General features: G+C 33.6%; 1 protein-coding gene across 2 annotated transcripts in view; it reads left to right on the top strand.

Moving 5' to 3' along the window:
* Positions 1-24400, top strand: part of LOC118197998 (cAMP-dependent protein kinase catalytic subunit 3-like) — a 191766-nt gene that overhangs the window by 137161 nt on the left and 30205 nt on the right. For both annotated transcript variants that reach the window (XM_035369582.2, XM_035369581.2), the window contains exons 4-6: positions 869-988; positions 15466-15561; positions 15652-15709. In XM_035369582.2, coding sequence (XP_035225473.1) covers positions 869-988; positions 15466-15561; positions 15652-15709 — 274 coding nt within the window. The remainder of the gene's footprint in view (positions 1-868; positions 989-15465; positions 15562-15651; positions 15710-24400) is intronic.

Here is a 24400-nt window from a genome sequence, read left to right as displayed (position 1 = left end):
GCTTTTAATTTTAAGCTATCTGCAATTAATATTCTTCTGTAACAATTTTGGATTTCTAATTCTTATATTATTGCTTCTTGGATTCTTTCCAACAATGTTAGACATTAAATTCTTAGAATTCTAAGAGAATTCTATCTAGTATATTTAGGCTGTCTGAAAGGTTTCGCACCCAACAAAGAAAAACATATTTTTTCTCCGAAATTGCCTTTATTTTTTGACATAGTCTTCTTGTAACTCTATACATTTCTTCCAGCGATGCTCCCATCCTATTAATTTGTAGACGGTCTGCATTTCATTCTTCTTCGCATTTTTAAATCATCTGCATCTCATCTGATTAATACTGCTAAACTTTTAAAATTCTTAGATTATTTGCTTCTCATATTCTGCTCAACAATATTGGACTTTACTCGACTTTTAATTCCATAATTGTTTGCTTTTTTCTTCTTCCTAACAATATTTAACTTTTATTCTTAGAATTTTAAATCCTTTGTAATCTTCGTGACAATGATTGTTGTTGTAGTTCTTTCTAATAATAATAACTTTTAATCCATATATCATCTGCATTTCATACGTTTTTTAATAATCATAGACTTTTAATTCTTTAATTATTTGCTTTTCATGTTGTTTATAATAATACTGAAATTTTTAGTTTATAAATCGTCTTGAATTTTCTTGCATCTTGTATAACGATCTTTGAGATATTTCCACAGAATCTACAGCAAGAAATTTATAGCACGTTCAAGACATTAAGATACCTCTCCTCTACATTTCCTGAAGGAATGAATTTAATCACAAAATATCATATTTAAATATAAAAGCATTTATTATGGCGTACAGTTATTAACGTCATGTATTGTATTTCCTTCAGAACATGGACCCTCTGTGGAACTCCGGAATATCTTGCACCAGAGATCATCCAGAGCAAAGGACACAACAAAGCCGTTGATTGGTGGGCGTTAGGCATTCTCATCTACGAAATGCTAGCAGGGTATGATTGAAATTTCATTTCTTATATTAAATCTGCTTTGTGTTGTATCCTATAAGTATTGTTGCTAGCTACAGGTTCTTGTCTCTCTCTCTCTCTCTAAGCAATCACGCTGTATGAGCTGAAAAAAATCGACTTTTAATTTAATTATTATAAATAATGATGACACATAGCAAACCAAATAGCTGTAAATAGCTCAAACAGAGTGCACAGATGTTAAGCAATTCCTCTTTAGCGTACGAAAAATATCGTAGATTTCCAAAATTGCTCACAAAGTAAACTTTTTTTTTATATTTTTTTTCTAGTGGCAGATGATTGTGAGCAATTACAAATGTAACCCAGTCCATTAATCTATACAAGGCCAGATGTGGTGGCCTCTTTATTATGGAGGCACCCAATAGGTGAGCCACTATCGTCTTTCCTATGGAGGGACGGACAGTTACAACCATGCCTTCTCCGGGATTCGAACCCAGGCCCTTCAGCATTGCAGTCAGCTTCCCTGACCACTATACCGACTGGGCGGCCTCGCAGAATAAACTCAAAAACGCAATTCACCTAGTTCTTTTTCAACCGCAAAGACTCAGAGCTTATTAGCAATTAACTAGTGCTAGCTCTGGTGGTGCTACGCAAGGTTCTGGAAGCTTCGGGAAAATCGAGCGTAGAGCTTCGAAAATGAGTTCGTAAATCTTGCAGAATTTCGCCAAGGCCCGTCAGGAACATTTATGCTTATACCTCGCATTCTAGTTGAGCTGTTTTTTTCAATTTAAACCCTGCTGGACTCAAGATAGGGAGATCTAAAATTCTTCCCGAAAAATAAATTTACAGCATGAAGCATCTAACGTTACCCATTTCCAAAGTGGGATAATACAGTTGAAGATAGGTAAGTCAGGGTCGTGGATTTACAAAGCAAATTTAACATCTTCCGTACAATGTCTTGGAGATGACCTGCATGACAACAACTTTATTGTCCTCACCTAGGTACCCTTACCATTACGCAATGTAGGGTTCCCAGCGCAGTATTTGCCATTTTCAGACTAACCGCATTTTTAGTAAGGTGTGAAGGAAAGCTTGAGCTTTCAGATACCCTCATAAAAAAAGATTTACTTTTCCCTGGCTTCTGTTTTGGTTTGGTAACAAATCGGTGGCTTTTGTCTAATTCCCGCATCTTACTGCTATAGACTATTTTATACCGATATTTGTAATTTAAAGTTTTACTCACCCTATTAAGCATTAAGAGCTTTTTAAGTGCATTTCGTTAGGAATTACGGAAGTTTTTTAAGACACTCTACGTCTCGATAAGTGCATTCAGGACATGGCAGTAATGCTTTGATTGTCTTGGAGGACAGCTCTAATACCAGAAACCTCGCTATTGAAAAAGTGAGTCTTACTTTCTGTATCTAAGATTTGCTCCCGCGTATCCGCAACCGTGTTCAGTTTTTTTAATTGTGGTGTATAATAAATGCTTTATCTTATTTTGAAAGAGGGAAATGTTAAATACCGCCTCTTGTAATATTTGAACGTTGCTGGCACACTTTTTATTATTGCTACAACTGTTTCTGATATGAATGTAATATGGATCAGGTCGGCAACAAGAAGAAAAATATTGCGTCTATTGTGCACAAAGTTCTTAGGGACATTATTCACGACAGAACGAGTTAGGCCAGCCCTATCTAAATTTTGACGGAGGGGAGTGTATCCAAGGATCACTCACTCTTCATTTTATATCATCAATCAACCTTTTCAAGGGACTTTCAATACGACGATATTTTATTCGAAGCCAGGTCCAGCATTGTGGTAGCCGGCTAACCTGTCATCATGCCGAACAGAGCGGCGGTGTATTTTTTAATTATTGCTACTGAAACTTCTGTTCTCTTAAAACTTTATGTCGCATTTTTGTTAGCCCACCAACAGCCGAGCGATAATGTTGCTGAACACTGGTAATTCGGTCCGAGGTTCGAACCGTGCGGAAGGGCTGGTTGCATGGGCGTTTTCGGGGTTTTCTCTATGTGTAACGTGTGTACGAGCCATTTCCCTTAGAAATTCCTCCACGAAGGTATAATTAAATAAACCAAACCACATTTTTTATTTTATACGCTTCAAGAAGTTTGAAATAAATATCTGCTTAAATTTAGATAATTGGTTATATTCATTATAGTGTTTATTTTGTTTCGTGCACTGAATTTTGGAATGGCTGAATTTTAAAGCTAAATAAAAAAAGTAAACTTTTTAGTATTAAATTGGCACAAAACTTCGATCTTGTGTTCAGAATCCTATGCTGACCTAAAAATTGTTATGCTGCGCTCGCAAAATATATAAATTTGTTGAGAATATTAGTAGAAATGTTCAGATACCATCTGCTACCTACTTTTGACAAGTGTAAAATAAGTAATCTCATTTTTAGACAAAATTTCCTCGCTAAGTTAAAAAACAGTCTAATTATCCTCAATCTGTGAGTCATTAAGCTCATTACCTGCATTAAATAATTTTATGAGTCAACGGGTATGGTCTATTGCCTTTGCCGAGTGACTGATATAGTGTGATAAAGCAGGATTAAAGTGATTTTTCGCCTAGTATTTCTTTGTCACGTTTCATGCTCAAAGACAACAGCTTCGACATGCTCTCAATACGTTGTGAAAATGAAAAAGATTTCGAATGTACTTTTCTTGAGAGAATCATATGGCACCTGTCTATTAAACTTAGAAATCATAGGTACCTGTCTATTAAACTTAGAAATCAAGAAAATAATTCGAGTGACGAAAAAGATATTTAAATGGTAAAAATATCGAAAAAGCGATTTTTTAATTAATGAACTACTTTTAAACGGCGGGTTTTAATTAATATTCAAAAGCGCAGTCAAAAAGATTTAACAAAAGTAGTTAAAACTTCAAACATGACAGACCAGTCTTCGTCCCGGCTTCTACCCACAATTTCAGAATACTCAAAGAACGCAGTAATAGAATTAAAAATGTGATGTAGACACCACGGTTACAGCCGAAAACATCGCGGATGAAAACGTCGCGGAGAAAACAACGCAAGGCGAAAACGTCGTGATACAAAACATCGTGGGAGAAAACATCGCAGTTCTAAAACATCGTGATACAAAATATCGTCGTCCAAAATAAAGCGGTTCAAAAATTTCGCAGTTTAAAAACATCGTCGTAGAAAATATCGTTATAAAAAATAAAGTATCTCCAAATCATCGCATGACGATAACGTCGCAGACGTGCTTTTTCCAGGCTTTAATAATTATAAATGGATATTTTCATAATGATTTGTGAGTGCAAGATGGAAAGAAGGATAATTTTTACTTTCATATTTTTTATTAACTAATAAATTTTTGCTGAAAAAGTAAGAAGGAAATTTTAGCATAGAAAATTAAGGCAACCTATAGCACTTAAAGAATTTTAAAATGACATAGTTTACTAACAAAGGTCATTAATAAATCATTTTTTATAAAGTTTTTACTGGTAATTTTTCATTAAAAGTATAATCTAAAAATGTTTAGAAAAAGGAAGCTACGTAACTGCATAACCTTATCTATAAAAAATTGCTAATTATGAGATTATTTTCTTCCCTTTTGTGAATCTAATACTCTTATAATGAAAATTATTTCTTGTTCTGCTTCAGTTTATTGTTAAGTATTACGCTTCCTTCTTACTTTTTCAGCAAAAATTTATTAGTTAATAAAAAATATGAAAGTAAAAATTATCTTTCTTTCCATCTCGCGCTCACAAATCATTATGGGAATATCTATTTACAATTAAAGCCTGAAAAAAGTAGGTCTGCGATGTTATCGACCTGCGATGATTTATCGATACTTTATTTTTTACCGCGATATTTTCGATCACGATGTTTTTACACTGCGAAGTTTTTGAACCGCTTTATTTTCGACGGCGATATTTTGTACCACGATGTTTTAGAACTGCGATGTTTTCTCCCACGATGTTTTGTAGCACGACGTTTTCGCCTTGCGTTGTTTTCTCCGCGACGTTTTCGCCCGCGATGATTTTGCCGCGATGTTATCGGCGGACACCAGACACCACATGACTTCCTTCTACGACCTATTAAATTATACACATTTTTCATTGCGTTTCATTTAAATTTACTTCCCCGAATTTAATTAGGGAAATATTTCTCATTCAATCAATTTAGTACTCACTTCGCGGCGAGGAAAAAATACATAAAATCTCAAAACATCTTCCTTAAGAATTGTGAAATACAGTAAACCCTAAAACAACAAATAGACTTATAAACCATAAAATTGTAAAAAACAATTTTTACAATTAAAATTAGAATTTTAATTAATTAAAATTAGACAGGAAGACAGACTTTCCAGTGCACAAAATTTCTGGCCCTACTGGGTGAAAAGACGCTGAAGTTGGTCCAGAAACTGACTTAATTCACTATGCTACTAAGCTTCAAATGTAAACAAATGGCGGCATCATTAGGCTTATTGGAACTTAAACAAATTTTCAGTTTTTAATAATTCTACAATTGCAGATCAACTAAAGCCATAAAAACCTTAACCGGAACATAGAAACAATATAATTCAATCACTTTTAAAGCAAAAAATGCACAATTAACCATCATATAAGAATAAAAATACTTAGCTCACCGAGCGAAGTAGATATATATATACATATGCATGTATTTGTATACTTTTGGTGCGGTCCTATTGCGACCCAAAAAAGGAGGTTTACATCTACATGTTATAGTAGTCCTATACACAAAATTTCAACGTTCTGATGATTGGCATTTGTAAGTTATGCGAGTTTTGTGAGCTCCACTGTTAGTTAAGCGAGATACGTATATACGTACGTACGTACGCACGTACTTACAGACGTCACCAAAAAGTCTCTTCTGAATCCATTTTAAGTTCATTTCACAACCCATTTTGGGAAAAAAGAGTCCTTTATTCTGTCCGTACGTACAGATATAACGCAAAAACATCGTTCAAATGGAATTGAGAGCAATCAAAATGGATATTTTCTTTGAAATACGATGCCCGAAATTTTACAATACTTCCTTTACTTCGTACAAGGAAGTAAAAATAAAATGAAATAAAATAACAATTTTAACTAAATTTGTAATTCAGATCAAATTACAAAAGAAACTTAACGTAGATTTACTTCCGCTTCTCCCGAAAATAACAGGCAAAACTGAATGCTAATTAATTATAAATAACGAGTTAATTACTATAAATTTAATTATCTATGCATGCAACAACAAAAGGAGAACTCATCAACTCAAGGAATATCCGCTCGTGTCTGATACAACGAAAGGATTTACTCACAATTCATTGGCGATGCCAATCCCAATGTCTTAACTTAAATTCCTACTCTTATTTAAATCTCCTTTGGCTGAGAGCAGGCATATTCTACTGGAAGCAGACAAAACAGTAGGAGAATAGGACAAATTTTAACATAAACAATATAACATAAACAAAATTTGTTGATCAAAATAAGCCTTACATAGTCATTAATTATTAATTACAAATAGAACAAAAACTTTCATATAAAAATCTTATGTGTTTCTTGTACTGAGATTTCACTGTATATGCTAGATAACCGGCGACGGAGCTTGATGCTCATTGGAGAGCTGGAGCATCATATTTTCTGACATGCATAGTGGAAACGTGTTATTATGCCACTGATGAAACGAATTCGCTTTACTTTTGCAGGCAATTTAAACGGTGGGATGACCCGCTCCCCCCCCCCACCAAAAAAAAGTCCGAAAACTTTCATATTTCATATTACGCCCGAAGGGGTGATTTTTTTCATTTACACATACGTACACGTTTCGACAGCATTTGGGCCAACACCCCTTTGGACTAAAATTATTTAAAAACAGCCTATCTTTAGAATTTCCGATACGCAGTCTTGCGCACTGGAGGTAAATATATTTTATTGCGTACAGTGTGTTGCCACTGCTCGCTTTGAAATCATTGAGTTTCTTAATTAAAAATTCGTTACCGTTATACAAAATATGAAATCGATAATAAAGCAAATTCGAAATTTAAGATTCGGGCTTCCAGATGCCCATGTTCGGGTGGAGAACTAAATTATTCAAAATTGGATGGCTCTAGGTATCGTTGATTTTTCACAATGTGAGAAACATACATTCATTCATGCGGGTTCTTCATTATTTAATTCCTTTAAATATAATATAGGGCGATAATATTTGGTGGTAACAGTTTGAAAAGTGATCAAGCCGTTTTTAATAATTCGACGCTAAAGGCCGTTTCAAGAATAATAGCTGTTCTAGGCTAACGCCCCTTTGTGCTAAAGAAAAAGAGGGAGAAATTTTTAAATGTTTCAGAAATTGAAAAATGCTGGAAATCAGGTTTTTGGAACAAATACGGGCATATTTTGCATATATTATGTATTTCCAACTGCATAAAAGTCATGAAACATTTTTGGAAATAAGAGAGATCTGGAAGAAATAAATTGTAAATTGGATTAGAGAGAGTATCGTACCAGCCAGATTCGAAGCTGTCACCAAAATCTGGAGAATTAAACCTTTCATATAGTACCATTCCTATAGCTACGCAACGAAAACGGAATTCCTCTGGAAGCAAACTAAAGAATACAACTAAATTTGTAATTCTGCTTTGCAAAAATAGGTAAGAAAGGCAACGCTAACAAGGCCAAAAATTCAGTAAAAATAATTGTTTGTATAATATTAACTGTAAATGCAGAATTATGAAATTAAACGCGTCAGTTTTAATAACAAGGCTGGCTACAAGATGTGTTTCTGCGCTTCTATACATGACAATTCGTATGCAAATCTTTTAAGGGATGTTCATGAAATTTTGTGCAACAATCATCTGAAACAAGTTGTTAATGGGTTAACAGAAAATAATGTTCCTGAAAAAGTTATGTTTCTTCTTCGTTTTGTACTGGAGTTTTATTTAAAAATTTGAAGCTTTTTATCTCACTATTTGAAATAAACTTTATTGAAACAACACCATTTTGAAGCACTTCCCTTCATGGAATTTGGTGCTTTCTGGTTAACCCCATCCATTCCCATGAAATTCTTCAAATATTGGTAACTTTACGAAGGGATGAAAAGCCTCTTTTTGTATGTCTTTACTTCTCTTAGGTATTGTCCTATTCATTCAAAAAAGAAGCTCTTTGTAAGAAGCAAATACTTACATGATCATTATTCATGTCACTTTAAATGTGAATACTTAGTTATGGTTACTTAGTTATATTTAGTCCAGTTATGACCTTTTAAAATGATTCATTTGCGACCCACATATATACAGAGGCTGTTCGCACATTTTTTAGACGATTTTGGTAAGCGGTAATAAAAAATCGTTTGCTGCAAAATAAGTATTTGCAATTGTACTATGTTTTTAAAAGTCAAAATTATCGTCTGTGGCTTGAAAGTTTTGTTTTTATTCAAAATGGCGAATTTAATAAAGCAGTGATTCGAAGGCTACATTTACGCTCTTTCCGAAGAGAAATATGCATACTCCGTTATCCAAAAACGATGTGAGAGTCATGGTTTTGTGATATCTAAAGCGTCAATGGGTAATATCATCAACAAGAAAAGAAAAAACGTCAATCTGGAGCCTCAAGTGGGACAAAAATTCCAAAGAAGTATCCAAGGAAAAAACGCACATCTTCGACTATTGCAAAGGTACGTTGTTTAATGTTAAAAGAAAATCCCCCTAGTCGAAGGACAGTAGCAAAATCATTAAAATGCTCGATGTCCACTGTAAACAAAATGATAAACGTTGATTTAAATCTTAAAGCGAAAAAACGCAATGTGCATCGCCTTCTTCCAAAGCATATCGCTTAACGCAAAACACGCTGCAGAATTCTATATGAGAAACACTTATCCAAAGAAAAACGGAAAACAATTGTCACAATAGATGAAGCATGGGTGTATTTAAATGATTGCAACAAAAAAAAAAAGAAGCATTTATTATCATAAAAGGGGAGAAAAAATTTAAGTACATGGTTCAAAGAATCGAAAGAAAGTTTTCTAAGGGATTCATAATTGTTGCTGGTTTTTCTTATAATGGCAAGTTCAAAATAAAGAGAGTGCAAAACATTGTCAATATTAACTCCAAATAGTATCAGGAACATATTTTATCGCCAATTTTTCTAAATGTAATACCATCGCTTTATCCACAGTGCCATCAATCTGCGAGACTCCATCAGGACAAAGCTAGCAGTCACACATCAAAATCCACTGTAAATTTCCTAAAAGAAATGGAACAAAAAACTGGTATCAAGGCCATACCCTTCACTGATATCCCTACTAAATCTCCCGATGTGTCACCTATGGATTTTTGTGCTTTCGGACTTTTAAAAACTACATTATCCAAACGTTGTCCCAAAACCCTAACAGGACTCTGGAAAGCTGTTCGGGAAGAATTGGATAGAATACCTCTTCTGTCACTTCAAAAGGCATTATTATCCTGGAAATTGCGGTGTCGAAAAATGGTTCAGAATAAGGGATGTCAAATAGAACATTTAAAACACAAGAATTTTATATAATTTAGTTTTGTGAATACAATATACATCGTCTAAAAAATGTGTGAACAGCCTCTGTACTAATCGCATACATGAGTTGGCTATTGCCGCATGTATATTCAAAATATGTTAAAAGCAAGCATTTGGATCTGATCATGATGTATCAATTCATGATGATGTTTTTTGCATCACATTATTATCAATAATATTTCCATATCCTTTTGTGTGTCCATATCCCTTCCAGTTTCTTATTATGTGTATGTAAAATAGAAATAAAGGTTTAGCACATCGCAAAAAGGAATGCTAAATGGCCTGTATGAAAATTTATACACCTATCTACAGTTTTCTCCATCACTACCCCAATTTTTCTAAGAACTTTAAATATACCAAGTCATGTTGTAGAGACGATAGGTTACTTTTAAAGTAGGAGTGATGAAGAATGAGCAACACTCTCGCCGGGAATCGAACCACGGACCTCTCGAATACGTGTCGAGCGTACAGAGCACTACACCACGAAAGCACGCTAAGAAGGCGAAAGAAATACCTTACATACTCCCCCTTTTAAAGGGCAAGTGGAGTTTTAGGGAACCCAATCGCCAATCCTGGTGGTGAAGAATCATCAATCACCACCTTTTAGTTCGGGCGCCACTGTAGAGAAATTAGGTATTTTTTGGAAGCAGGAAAGATGAAAAGTAATGCAACCGCCTTCTCCGAGAATCGAACGAGGGACGTCTGGAACACGCGTCAAGCGTGCTGAGCACTACACTAAGAAGGCATGCTAAGAAGGCGGGAGAAATACTTTATAATGTAAGCACTTAACGGGTCTGCGAGGATGAATGATGGGATTTCATGAAGTGCCAATGAAGCATCTGCAATGTAAAGCGAATTGAAATTTATTTTATTTAATTCATTCAGTCAAACAATTATGTGTTTTATTGTATACATGAGACATACAAGGACAACAAACATTCGTCTTTGCCCGCCCCATATTAGGAATAACGATTTAAATTATATATTTCTATAATGATGGATAAACGGAAATGTGACTATCCCGTGACTCGCAAGGAGTCCTTATCTTTTTCCACTAGACTCATGTTCATTTTTTGCAAAGCTTCGGAAGAAGCTTCGAGGCTTTGTCCAAAAGTGGGGTTTCCTGTGGAGGAATTGATCTTGACCGTCTCAAAAACAAAATCACCAAATAACTTCAAACATTACTCCAAACGTTATTATGCATTGAAATCGCTATCGTACCGTTAATGGTGCAGATACTAAACTTATCTGAATGTTCGAACTAATTAAAAGCGCTTTCAGTCCATTTTACCTAATACCCATTTCATAGAAACCTAAAACATTCTTATCATTCCTTTCCTAAAAAACCTTTATTTCTTATTTGATGGAACAAGTTGTACTTTTAGTTGGTGATAAATGAGCATGATGCAATATCTTAAAACATTTTTTACTATTAATCCGTTTTTGATTTGATTCATAAAATGACATACTGAAGTGACTGAGATGGAAGACAAATGGCATACGATTATAGTATATTATATAATTACATTATAGCTTCTTAGCTAGCCACGGAGACAAAAATAAAATCGAATAGAAATTTTTTATCCGATTTAAGGAAACAAAAGGATCTTCGTATAAGAATGGTGTTAATAATTCTTCTTCATTTCATGATTTATATATTCGTCATTTCCAAAGCTATTTTGCTATCAACATGTCGAATCCTTGCGCTATTTTTTGAACGGCCACTACAACGCTGAAGAAGATTTTCATCCATATTAAGTTTTAAAACTTCGCTCTACAGCAGAACATAACTTAATTTTACATATTCAAGCACACAAAATGCTTTTCTACGTGATTAGCAGGTATACATGCAGTCATATTGCTCATGCCTGTGGGTCATATTGCTTGACTTACATCAGTAATGCTGACGTGAGCAAATGAGTAACATCACAAAAGTAAATAAGGGTAGCCTATTTGATTACTGAAAAATATACGATGCCTATCTGAATAGTGGGAGGCCTTCGTTGAGGATTTGCTGAGTAAAATTGGTTGATATTCACGCTTCACATGATAAAAAACACGAAAACCAGCCATACAACCAGCCTATTCGCCTAGGATCGAACCCAACATAGTGAAGAAAAAAAGCTGAAACACTTTTTAATACGGAATTAAATTTTTTCTTCGTGAAAATAAATAATTTTTTTATTTATAACCATTCAATCTATTTATTTCTTTTAGTCTGATTTTATAGTAAAAAAGGTTTTAAGATATTGCATCATGCTCATTTATCACCAACTAAGAGTACAACTTATTCCGTCAAATAAGAAATAAAGGATTTTTAGGAAAGAATGATAAAAATGTTTTAGGTCTCTATGAAATGGGTATTATGTAAAATGGACTGAAAGCGCTTTTAATTAGTTCAAACATTCAGATAAGTTTCAGTATCTGCACCATTAACGGTACGATAGCGATTTCAATGCATAATAACGTCTGGAGTAATGTTTGAAGTTATTTGGTGATTTTGTTTTGGAGACGGTCAAGATCAATTCCTCCACAGGAAACCCCACATTTCGACAAAGCATCGAAGCTTCTTCCGAAGCTTTGCAAAAAATGAACATGAGTCGAGTGGAAAAAGATAAGGACTCCTTGCGAGTCACGGGACAGTCACATTTCCGTTTATCCATCATTATAGAAATATACAATTTAGATCGTTTCACACATCATTCCTAATATGGGGCGGGCAAAGACGAATGTTTTTTGTTCTTGTATGTCTCATGTATACAATAAAACACATAATTGTTTGACTGAATGAATTAAATAAAATAAATTTCAATTCGCTTTACATTATAGATGCTTCATTGGCACTTCATGAAATCCCATCATTCATCTTCGCAGACCCGTTAAGTGTATAAAGTATATAAAGTATTTCTCCCGCCTTTCAGATACCTTATGTATTAGAATGGTTTGGTGCTAGCTAGGCGTTCAGACCGACCTTATGTATCAGAGTACAATGAATGCTGAAACTTTGTTTGAAAAGTTGTCAACTCAGCATGATTTATTTTTCTCGGCGAGAAATCGCCTAAATTAAATTGGCGCCTGGCGGCACTTCAAAATATATATCACGCTGAGAATATATCTAGCTCTTGGTGTCATTCTTTGTACCTACGGTGAGAATTTGTGAATATTTATAATCTTTAGTGATGAGATATATAACTTCTTAGATTATGATATACAGTTTTATAATTCAAAATTAAGTGTCTTCACTAACAAATTAATTTATCGGGGCATGTATCGTGTAATTGATACCTCTCTAGAAAGCAAGTATGCTGCGCCTCAAAACTAGTACTTATTTTTATTATATATTTATTAAAAAGGCATAAAGCTATCGAATTCGTAGTAAAGTTTGGTTAAGATGCCCAGACTTTCGAGATTGTGCACTACAGTCCCGAATTTAAAGACTGTGTCCTGCTTCCGGATAATGCGCCGTATTCGTAAATATTCCTTGACTTTGTATTTGTAGTTTGAGTTTTAGTGCAGAATTGGGTGGTCCTTCGATTAACGACAATTTTTTTTTTCTACATTTTGGCGATAAAACCTCATTTCTGGTTACCATGATATTTTTAACTTTATTTTAGCTTGTTGATTTTTTTTTTTAGTGAAAATAGATTGATGTGTACATGGACACAGAGTTTGTACAGTTCCTTGACTTTTTATTTTGGTTTTGTGTAATGGTCATCTTGAAATTGTGCCTTCCTGGCGCCGATCTTGGCGTCAGAAAAGAATCGCCAAAAACAAGGAGCACCCAATTGCAAACTTTTACTGTAGTTTGACTTGCATTTTCTTAGTACTGCTTTATAAAGTTGTAAAGTCTCACTGTTTTGGAAAACATCACTATGTCGAGACTCTGAAAGACTTAAACGAATTATCACTATGAAGACACTTCTTGTGTTTACAACACCAGCCATCATTTATGGCTCAACTCAAAAGATGGAATTTGAAATGTAAAGTAAGTCTTAGTTTGACCAAAGGCTACATGGAAATAATTATGAGCAATTTGGCTTAAGCCTACCCGTACATAAGAAGCGCTATCGGCAAGAGTAAAGCAACGCCTAAGACAGAATGTTAAGGTAGAATTTCAACTAGTAACGTGGCTTTCAGTAGACAGAACACTCTCTGATTAAACAGTCTTAAACTTCCCTTAAAATACTGTCGCTTTCTATCTCATTTAAATACGCATGAACTAAAATTAGCATTCTGGCAGGAAAACGGAAAGAGAGAAATGACAATATAGATCCTGAACCTAAGATAACTGGTTAAGTAAAATAATTAAATACATTCTAAGTCATGAAGATGATTTATGGAATCGGAAACATATTCAATTATCAAATTATCGTTTTTTCTAAATACAATTTTTAAAGAAATCGCTGGTTTGTGAATGAATTTATGTATTTCAATTCCAGATGCCTTTCACACTTAGAAATTGGAGTGAAATCATTTGAAGAATTTTAAATGGAACATTTTTTCAAAATACTATAGAATGTAAACAAATGAAGAAAGACTTAACATTCGAAAGAAAGTACTTTGATGAAAGATAATTCATTATCTGATGACGCATTATTGAATGAAACGTTGTATTTATAATATGAAATATCTGAAAAATTAAAAATTTGCGCACGTATAAAAAATTGAAATTGAGCAAAAAGAAGGGCTATTAGCCTCGAAACGGACTTTTGCGTTGAATCACTTAAAATGCAATTTATCACTTTTCAAATTATTACCACCAAATATTATTGTCCTGTAGGAACTAAATAATTAATTCATTATTTAATTCCTTTAACTGTAAGCAAAGGAACGAAATAGTGAAGAATAATAATTCTGCTTGAATTATATTATTCATTCTTCATCAATTAATTCTTGCTAATAATTCTGTTTGAATGTATGTATGTTTTTCACATTATGATAAAACAACGGTACCTATAGCCCTTAAATATTGAATAATGTAGCCGTCCACCTGAACATGGCACCTTGAAGCCGAAATTTAGAATTATGAATTTGTCTTATTGTCTATTTCATATTTTATAATCTTTAACAAATTTTTGATTAACAAACTCAACAATTTCAAAGCGAGCAATGTCAACCCTGTACGAGAAAAAAAATTACCTCCATTACCTCCACGACACTATTCTAAAGATATGTTATTTTTAAATATTTTGTGATATTATTGTTGAATTGAATTTTATGTGGTTTAAGGACGAATACCGTAATATTTAATAAATAAAGCTAAAAAAATGCCCCTTTGGGGGTAATTTTCTTGATTTGTTATTAATATATTATATATATATATATATATATATATTTTTGTCAACAAAATTGTCATGATATATATATATCATGTCATATATTTCGTATAAATCTGCCCACCTGACAGCAGACAAAGCGTTTTCAGTTTCGTAATGTGCAATGTGTTGTTCCAATTTTATAAAATACATTAAGCACAGAAATGTATTATAAAAAGCATATGATTAAAAATATATGGTTTTTTTATGTAATAAAGATATTCGCGTATAATATAATCTTTTGAAAAATCATCAGAATAATTATATAGCATAAATGTAGTATAAAAAGAATATAATTAAAAACATATAGTTTTTTATGTAAAAAAGATATTCGTATGTGATATAATGTTTCAAAAAATCGCGAGAATAAATATGTAATCAATAGCATAATCGTCTATAATAAACTCTAATGTACCATTTCATTTTAACTACTCTTCTTGGAAAACATTTAATATGAAAGTAAGTCCTTTTTTACAAACAGCAGAAAAATCGGTTCTTTAATGTCTCTTAAACGTTTTTTAATTGTTAAAGAAAAAACTGGCAAATTTATTGAATATAAAGCTGCTAGAATAGCATATAAATTCTCAAGATGTTATTTTTTTCTTATTTCTTTTCTCCCATTAACAATTTCTGTTTTTATTTCTGTAAGGTTTCCTCCATTTTTCGATGATAATCCTTTTGCAATATATGAGAAAATACTGGCTGGGAAAATAGACTGGCCGAAGCACATTGATCCTGTTGCCAAGTGAGTTTTTCTAAATCTTTTTATCTTGCTTATTGGAAAGAAGAATTTCACGTTCTGATTTATATTTTTATACTTTATTTTTCATTTCAGAGACTTAATAAAGAAGCTTTTAGTACCTGACCGAGCGAAAAGACTCGGAAATATGAAAGTAAGTGCGTGACTTTAATTTATTTTATAGATTTGCTCTTTTTTAGGGAAGGATCAAAGCAATTTATTTTAATTTAGAAGTCTTAAAATTACGAAATTCTGTGTCGCAATACCGATCTCCTTTAAAAGAAACACTCAGCTTTGGAAAATGTCCTTATTATTGAAATTACTAGCTTCCGTATGTAGCTGTGCTTTTATTTCCAATTTTATGAGCTGTGCTAAAATGGAGACCCCAATTTCGATATTCTATCACTGTATCTGAATGCTATGTATACAAAGTGTCAAGAATATCACGAATCCAGACAATGTACCGAGAACATTATTGATTAAATTCTTGTGCTGCAGTAGTGTTCTTATAATACAATGAGGCTAGATTTTCATAGCGCGTTGTAGTATTAATTGAGTTATTTTGAAAAGAAAGGTTGCCCATAAAAAACTGAACGATTACATAGAATACAAGAAAATATGCCATATGAGTTTTCTGATTAGACATTTCATTTAACAAATTGTGCAAATAAAAGCTATAAAAAAGAACAAAAAAGGTCTTCTGTATCAACCTTGGCATGATCTCTCCCGGTACGTCTGAGGACACAGCCTCTTCCCCACCTACTTCTATAAAATAAATATGGTTGGTACCTAAAGATACGAGTGTATGTGTAGAAAGGGGTGGCGATCCAGACCACTACATGTTCCGTTATGTTCTAACAGAGAGGCATCCCCCAAACCCTAGCACTGAACTGGAAAGATTCTTGTTTAAACACGGCAAGACTTACCACCGCATTAAAACTATCATGGAAGTGCTCCAGTGCCAAGGTCTGGAGCTGTGCCATCCTTGGCAGAGCATTCCTGGGTGCCTCTGTAGCAAACATTTTTCTTTGATACTTTGATATTTTGTCTTTGACGACATTTAGCTAGACCTATATCTTGCTTTCTCCGGTACCTGGGATAATCCCCGGGTACCACACGTACTAAACTTTAGGGAACCAACATCATCTGTTAATGTGCTACTGATGATCGGTACCTCCAAGGCATAATGCAAAAATTATGCTAAAACGCCTTGTATTTTGTTAAACCTCTGAAATGTTTCAGGAAGTATATACAAGGTACTGTATCTTCCCACCCCCTTTCTTTTCCATTTATTTCAATAAACTGTCGACGCAGGACACTTGCGACTCCTGTGGATGTGAGTTGCTGTAGATGGGTAGTGTGCTAGAGGGAGGCTATACCAGTTTTGCCTACGACGCTGTGATGGTGCCCTTCACACTTGTTCCTGTTCTGGCTTGTAGCAGCCTTGGCGAGAATGTTGATTTGGTGCGCGTTTCCGATAGTGGGAAACAAACGGTAACCGATTTGTGCATGTGCGAGAAACAAATGGTTAACGATCTAACTGGTTTTTCGTAATTACATTATGTTAGTATACCTGTTTTTTATTATAAATATTCATTATGCTTGTTATTTTCAATATCCATCAACGGAAAAAGAAGCTGTAGTTGATGTTTTGGGCATTGTCACTAGTTATTGCTAAACTGTGGAAAGCGTCTGTAAAAGATAAATTTTCGATTTGTTTATATGTGTTCTTTTTAATAATAAGTTGCTCACAAAATCGGTTTAAACAAAGAATAGATAGAACTTTTCAGTGTGTTTATTTATGCCGTTTAAAAAAATGGCATTCATTATTGAATTAAATACATATATTGTAAATAAATATATCAAATTAAATTAAGTATAGTATTTTAAATTATATTGGTATTTTAAGTAAATTATTAAAAAAATAAAACTGTATAAAATATTGTAATAAACACAAATTTATATTAAATAACTTATTTTGCGATGATATTGAATGAATTATCACTTACCTCACTCAGTATCGTTTTCATGCATGTTTATAATATTTGACAACAAATCGCACTTTCTGTGACCGAACTGCGCCAACACCATTTTCTCTCGCCAAAGCCGCTGAAGAAAACAAGTGTCTAAGAAAAGAAATATAAAATAGAACACTTACTAAACAAAACGGAAAATTTCTGTCTACCTTAGAAACATAACTTGAACGTTTATTCTGTGCAAAATAAAAATTTATTACAGCGAAAAATAGATATTAAGCCCGTAATAAGTTTTCACCAATGCTAAGACAGATTTCAGAACTCAGCCTTTAAAACTCAACCTGCTGACAGTAAAAATTTCTATCAGGTGCTCGTGAAGCTGGACTTCTTTGATGGTCTGCTTCCTCGAGAACGGCGTTAAGCAACATTTTTCGTCAGTCCATTGCTACATTCCGATTGGCGATTGTTCCTTAGGATGGAACAATTGCCAACTTCTGATAAGGCTATTGCTACAATAACTTGGCTTATACATTGAAAGAGATAAAACTTTCCAGTCTAGTTCTAGTAACTTCTGATGGGTCGCTTGAACCACTTAAGTTTCATATTGATGTGCAGGGATCTGATAGCTCTGCCGCACGGTCGTTTCAAAGGAAGAAACGATGCAATTGCTAACAGTGCATTTCGAGTACGGGTACTGATGTACAGTGGAAACAGCTGTTAAAGCATTAAGTGGATGGATTCTTGTTTCGGTAAAGCTTGGGCGGTTCGTAATACGTAGATGATTTCTCTCTTTTGCTCGATAGCTGTGTGTCTTTTGTGCATGAAATACTGAATCTAGAACGCATGCGCAAATACACTGATGCCAAAGAAAAGAGATCACATCTATTTCTCTATTTCTCTTTTGAAATTCATCGACCGTTTCCTTTAACGTTAGTTGAATTTTGATACCTCTTGTCTTGTATTTTCGAACATTTTTTCCTTGTATCATATTTTCTGAAACTTCATGACCATATAAATATTATTAATAATAAGTTTTAAATAATATGTAATAATTTTCTCAGACTTTCTACCATAGTAAATTCACTCGTTTGCTCAATTGTAAAATTACTATTTATTCTAAAGTCTGAATATTATTAATTTTACCACAAAATAAAAAACGTTTTTTTTTCTCAAATACAGTTATTTCAGATAAACTGTCTTTTGTTCTCTAAAGGCTAAATATTTTTATGCAAAAAAAAAAAAAAAAAAAAAAAAGCAAGAGAAAGGAAAAATTTTCTAAATCATATTTATCGATTTAATGTTTAATTTTAAGTCAAAAAAGACTGCATTATCTTTTAATTCAACGAATTTTTTGTGGGGTAATAATTTCCATTTACGTTGAGCTTATATTTCTATGTATACGACAAAAGAGGCATAAATTCAGTTTGTCTGTTTACGTTGGTGTTGGACGTCATAAGCTATCGTGACATTATCCATAATATATAGCACAGCAGCAGCAGTATTTATTCATTAGATCCTGAATAAATATCTCGCGCTGGCCATAGGTATTAATTTTTTATCAATATGCTTTTCTGAAAGTTCCTACATAGTGTCTAAATTAATGTGAAATACATACATAGAACATTTACAAAATATTAGGATTATATTTTTGCAACTAATTTCAAAGGAGCTGTTAAGCGATAAATAATAACAACTACTAATGCATTTCACTTTCAAAACAGAATAGGAATACATAGAAGTAAAAAAAAAAAAAAAAAAAAAAAAAAAAAAACACAAAATGAGCAACCTTGTGTTTGGCGTAGTTTGGCATCCATTGGTGAATTGAATTTTCTTGAAGCTTTTGAGATTCAGAAAGATTTGTCTTGTTTAGTTAATGACTAATTCTCATCCAGTCCTTCCTAACGCTTTTAAAATTCTATTAGCTCAATTTCAATTTTAGTTTCCATTTCTACCGACAGATGGCGTTGCCTTCTTTTTCGTCTTATTCCTATAGGGTATAAATACGAATAATAATTTTTTTTTTCCTTGCCACTTCCTATTTACTGTATTTACGCGACGATTGACTTATCGTGATGTCGCCATTGTGGCTAGTTTGATAGAGCCGGATACGCAGTTCACAGGACTGCATTGCCGGCAGTAATCTGCCAGTCAGTCAGTCAGTATTCCTTTCACTTGGTCAGCGCACATCAATACTACCAGGGGAAAAATCTACGCTATCATGCGGAAACTTTATTTTCTACTCTCAGAAAACTCAGGATTCAGCATAACCAGGATAAAGCGTATTTATACCATCATCATCCGTCCCATCTTTTCATATGCCTCGCCGGTTTGGGCAAATGCAAAACGCTAGGAAATTAAAAAACTGCAAACCATCCAAAATAAATTTTTACGACTAATTACTGGAGCACCTTACTTTATCAGGAACAAAAATCTTCATAGAGATCTGAACATCGACTTCTTTAAGACCCACCTCAACAAACTGAACGAAAGTTTCTATCAAAAAGCCATTTCCATAACCACTTTGCTGATTTTTCTGACGCGCTAAACTATGTAATAATCGATGACGACTACTTTGCTCGGCCCTTCACAGCTCATGTATTTAATATGTTAAGTCAAAATAGCTAAAACTATTTCATCCCACGTCGGACTTTGGACGTTTTCTTCACACAAGTTCCTAATCTGCTTTTTAGTCACTTCATATTTTCACAAGCATCGAGCATCAATAGAGTACCGAACGGATAGAGCATAAGCCTACAGAACTGCAGATCGTCACTTCGATATTCAGTGGGTAACGACTTTTAGAAGTACTGGTCTTCTCCAAGATCTCCAGCAGATTCTTCACTTCCCGAAGCCATGTTTTTGAATCATTTTCTTTCTTTTGAATGTTGATATCCCATCTTCGGATCTACTCATGTAAACCTCATCACCGTTCCCATTGTGGAAATATCTCAGGTTGCAAGGAAGTACTGCTGAAGCAGTAGAAACCCTGCATAATCACGTTCGTATCAAAGTATACTTTATTTCGTATCGTGTGTGAAAAAAATCAAAGTTCACGGTCTTCACCAAATGCTTACTCTCATCTCATTGGCCGCAGCGAGCCACATAACCTCATTTTTGTACTGTACAGTCTTCTATTTTTCCCATGAATTTATCGCATATTAAGAAGTTTTCATGTGTTTCAAAAGACTTAGGACTTTTATTCTTAACATATTTTGTTGTGGTTCTATGTTATTGCGCCTATCTGGCATAACTTTGATTCAGCCACATAAACGACTGATCTTAGTGGTATTCTGGCTATAAGTTATCAGTCAGTCATTTGCTGATTTCTTTGCTCTCGATGAAGAGGAACCTGTACTTGTAGCATTCTGTAGTTTAGATATATTGCAACAGTAATTTTTGTTAAAGTAATTTGAGTAATGTTATATTGCGGTTTATATAATGTTTAGCTATTTCGTATTCTTAACATATTTTGTTGTGGTTTACCATGTTTGTATTTTATTTATTTCTAAAAACATCAATTTATAAACTCTGACATTTCGCCTCTACGCTTGCCATGATATGCGTTTCAGCAAACTTAGATTATGAGTTCTCTCATTTATTGATCTCGCCCTTGGGCGCGGTGTGTTTTTAATAGACCTTTTAATTTTACAACCTTAATGGCCTATGCTTTAAAGATTATTTACTGGTAAGAACTCTAGTAGCTGAAGCCAGGAAGTATAGAAATGATCCAATCCATTTGCTGATTTGAGCAATGCTACACTACACTGTGACTTAAAACTGGACACTCTAGAAGAGCACCTGAATAAGATTAACAGGAAATTCTTCACGAAAGCTCTGAACTGTAACCATATGAGTAATTTTGATATCTTTACCTGCGAAATATTGAATGAGGCCTCCAAACTGCGTCCATTTGCGGCCCACAGTATGAGGGACCCAAACTTTCCCACCTAGTACCCACTTGTAAATAATGTACATAGTGTGTTTATTAGCATTCTTAATTTTGTATCTTACTCATTTACTGTACTCTGTATTTCTTAATTGCACTAGTTTTATTCACATTTGTTTTTCTCATTTTATGATTCCCACTTAGTCACGCCTTTACTGGGCCTGTTACTTGTTAGTGAGCTCTTGCGTTGCTGATCTTCCTATCCTTTATCCGTCTTTGCTCCTCCTTACGGCGGACATTATGTGAAGATAGTTCTATGTTATTGCGCCTATCTGGCATAACTTTGATTCAGCCACATAAACGACTGATCTTAGTGGTATTCTGGCTATAAGTTATCAGTCAGTCATTTGCTGATTTCTTTGCTCTCGATGAAGAGGAACCTGTACTTGTAGCATTCTGTAGTTTAGATATATTGCAACAGTAATTTTTGTTAAAGTAATTTGAGTAATGTTATATTGCGGTTTATATAATGTTTAGCTATTTCGTACGATCTGTATTATGTGTTTAATTTGTTGTAATTGTGATTAATATATTATGTGTAAAGAGATGCCCATTTGAATTTATTAAGTACTAATGTCAGTGGCTATGTAGAAGGTAAATTCAACAAATTCCCGATGAGGCCCTTATAGAGCAGCAGGGAATACTGCTTCTAGACAGTTGTAGGATTCGGATAATACCTGATCAGATTGTATAAGCCACATGGGTGTCTGGACCTCGTCTGACCTGTTCGCCTGTTCTCGAAATCGATAGAATTCTTGACTTATCTACTCCAAACACAAGGTTTTGCTTTGCTAATATTACATTCCACCTTGTTGTTTTTGACATACAGTAATCAGATTTTTTTCATAGCTGGTCGAAGACAAAACATGTTCTTCAACTAAATGGACACGCTTAGTTGGGTTTTCTTCAATTGCTCACATGTTATAACAAAACTACTCAGACTGTGGTTCCTCCTGTGAAGACGATCACCTTAATACAACTATCAGTGGTTATAATGCCAATATTTATTCATATTCTGATGAATAATGTGCTCTTTTAAAGTGGCTGTTATAACAGTTTTTACTTTCGAAGTATACTGTAGTTGCAGTTGTTCCTAATAAGCAGAGTTCAGTTATCATCGTTACACAGTCTGAAAGATTTGACGACGGGGAATATTCTTGCTCCATTTCGCTCAGTTTCAGGTTTTTACTCTGAAAATTGTTTAATTTTTCAAATATTCCACATCTTTGTAACTAAAATATTTCATTGAATAATTTTTCATCAAGTTATTACCATTGCTAAAAATATATTCAAATTAGAAATAAGTAACAAAAATAAAATTTAATCAGATGTTTATACATTTTATAATGTTTTCAAAACATGGTCATTTAAATTATTTTAATTATGGCATTTTTTGACTGTTTGATTCGATTCTGATCAAACTGCACATCTCTTTGTATGCTTGAGTGGCAAGTTAGCTATTAGAGACAGAATTCAAATAAATCATTTTGGCTCATCGCATTTTATTTCAACAACGATTAAGCAGGTGAAAAGTTATATTTTCACCTGCTTATATTTTCATTTCTCATCAGACTCTACCAAAAAAAAAATTTTTTTTCGTCAATATTAAATAATAAAATTATTTTTTATTTGCAGAAACATAATTTATTTCTACTAAAAGCCTAAAATTCAACATGCATTCTCTTTTCCTAAAAGTTTTTTTTTAATCTAAAAGATTTATTTATTAAAAACTATTCTTTATTTATTTCTATTTAAGATTTTATTCTTTATTTATTTCTATTTAAAATTTATATATTAAAGACTACTACTGTTTATTTTTTTTAATTTTAATGACTATTCTTAAACTTTTTCTTTTTGTTTTGTGGAACACAACGCCTGATCTTTTTTCTTTACAGCTACAATTGAAGCCAACAATTTTCATTGTCATGAAATAATAAAATAATAAAATTAACAATATTATAACTTAGATAAAAAGCTTTATTACATTTAATGTCGTTTAAATTAATGCAAAAATTTTATGTAAATCTTCAATTTACTTGGCTTTACTAGAAAGTGCAGCAACCGATCGGGATAACTGGATTTTCGGATATCGGTATCCACAAGATTTGAGTTCTACCGTAGCATTTTTCTTGTTGCTTTGTAGCATTTTTCTTTTTATGTATTACAGTTATTCATCTAGACTCTTTTTACTGGTTTTTATTAACCATGAGTTTCAATTAACTATGCATATCCTTCCTTATTCATACTCATGCTAACAAAATCAAACAATACTTAATAGGCTTTAAAACTGAGATTTGTCAACTAACGTTATGTTATCTCAAAGGACCCCTAATTCTGAAAAAAAGGAAGGTATGAATTGGTTTCAGGTTTGCATATAACTTGGAAATTTATTTAAATTATTGCGATAAACGAATGAAATATAATACATATTATTAATATTGTTGCGTTCTTGTACGGGTTCGTGGATTTGGAGTGATTGAAAACAACTCTTGATGAAGAATGAAAACACAATTTGTTAGCCAGTATTACTCAGTTCCAAAATCACGTTCATAGTCGTCGAGAAACTACAACAAACACGCTGAAACAATCAGCAACACAGCTTTCAGGCTATCAGGCTATAACGGTGAACACAGCTTCATGCAAAGCACCAGAAGACATCTCCCGACTCACTTCGGTCGTTCTCTGAACTCAATCTACTCTCGAGACTCTCCACGCTACAACTCGCGATGCACTCGACGAGACGCTCGATAGCCTCAACAATGAACACTCTCTATGCACCAACTCGCGATACACTCGACTACCAACTCGACACTAGACTACGAAACACTCGATAGACTCGCTAGACTAGACACTGACTGACTGACTGATTCTTCTTAGACACTTAGATATACTGAACTATTGCCTGACGCAACGTTGCCGGTTC

The sequence above is a fragment of the Stegodyphus dumicola genome, chromosome 1 (assembly GCF_044657685.1).
Source record: "Stegodyphus dumicola isolate Sdum_Otavi_A_Nest chromosome 1, ASM4465768v1".
In the NCBI taxonomy this organism is placed as follows: Eukaryota; Metazoa; Arthropoda; class Arachnida; order Araneae; family Eresidae; genus Stegodyphus; species Stegodyphus dumicola.
Note: the sequence above shows the minus strand (reverse complement) of the source record. Positions and strands in the feature narration are given on the sequence as shown.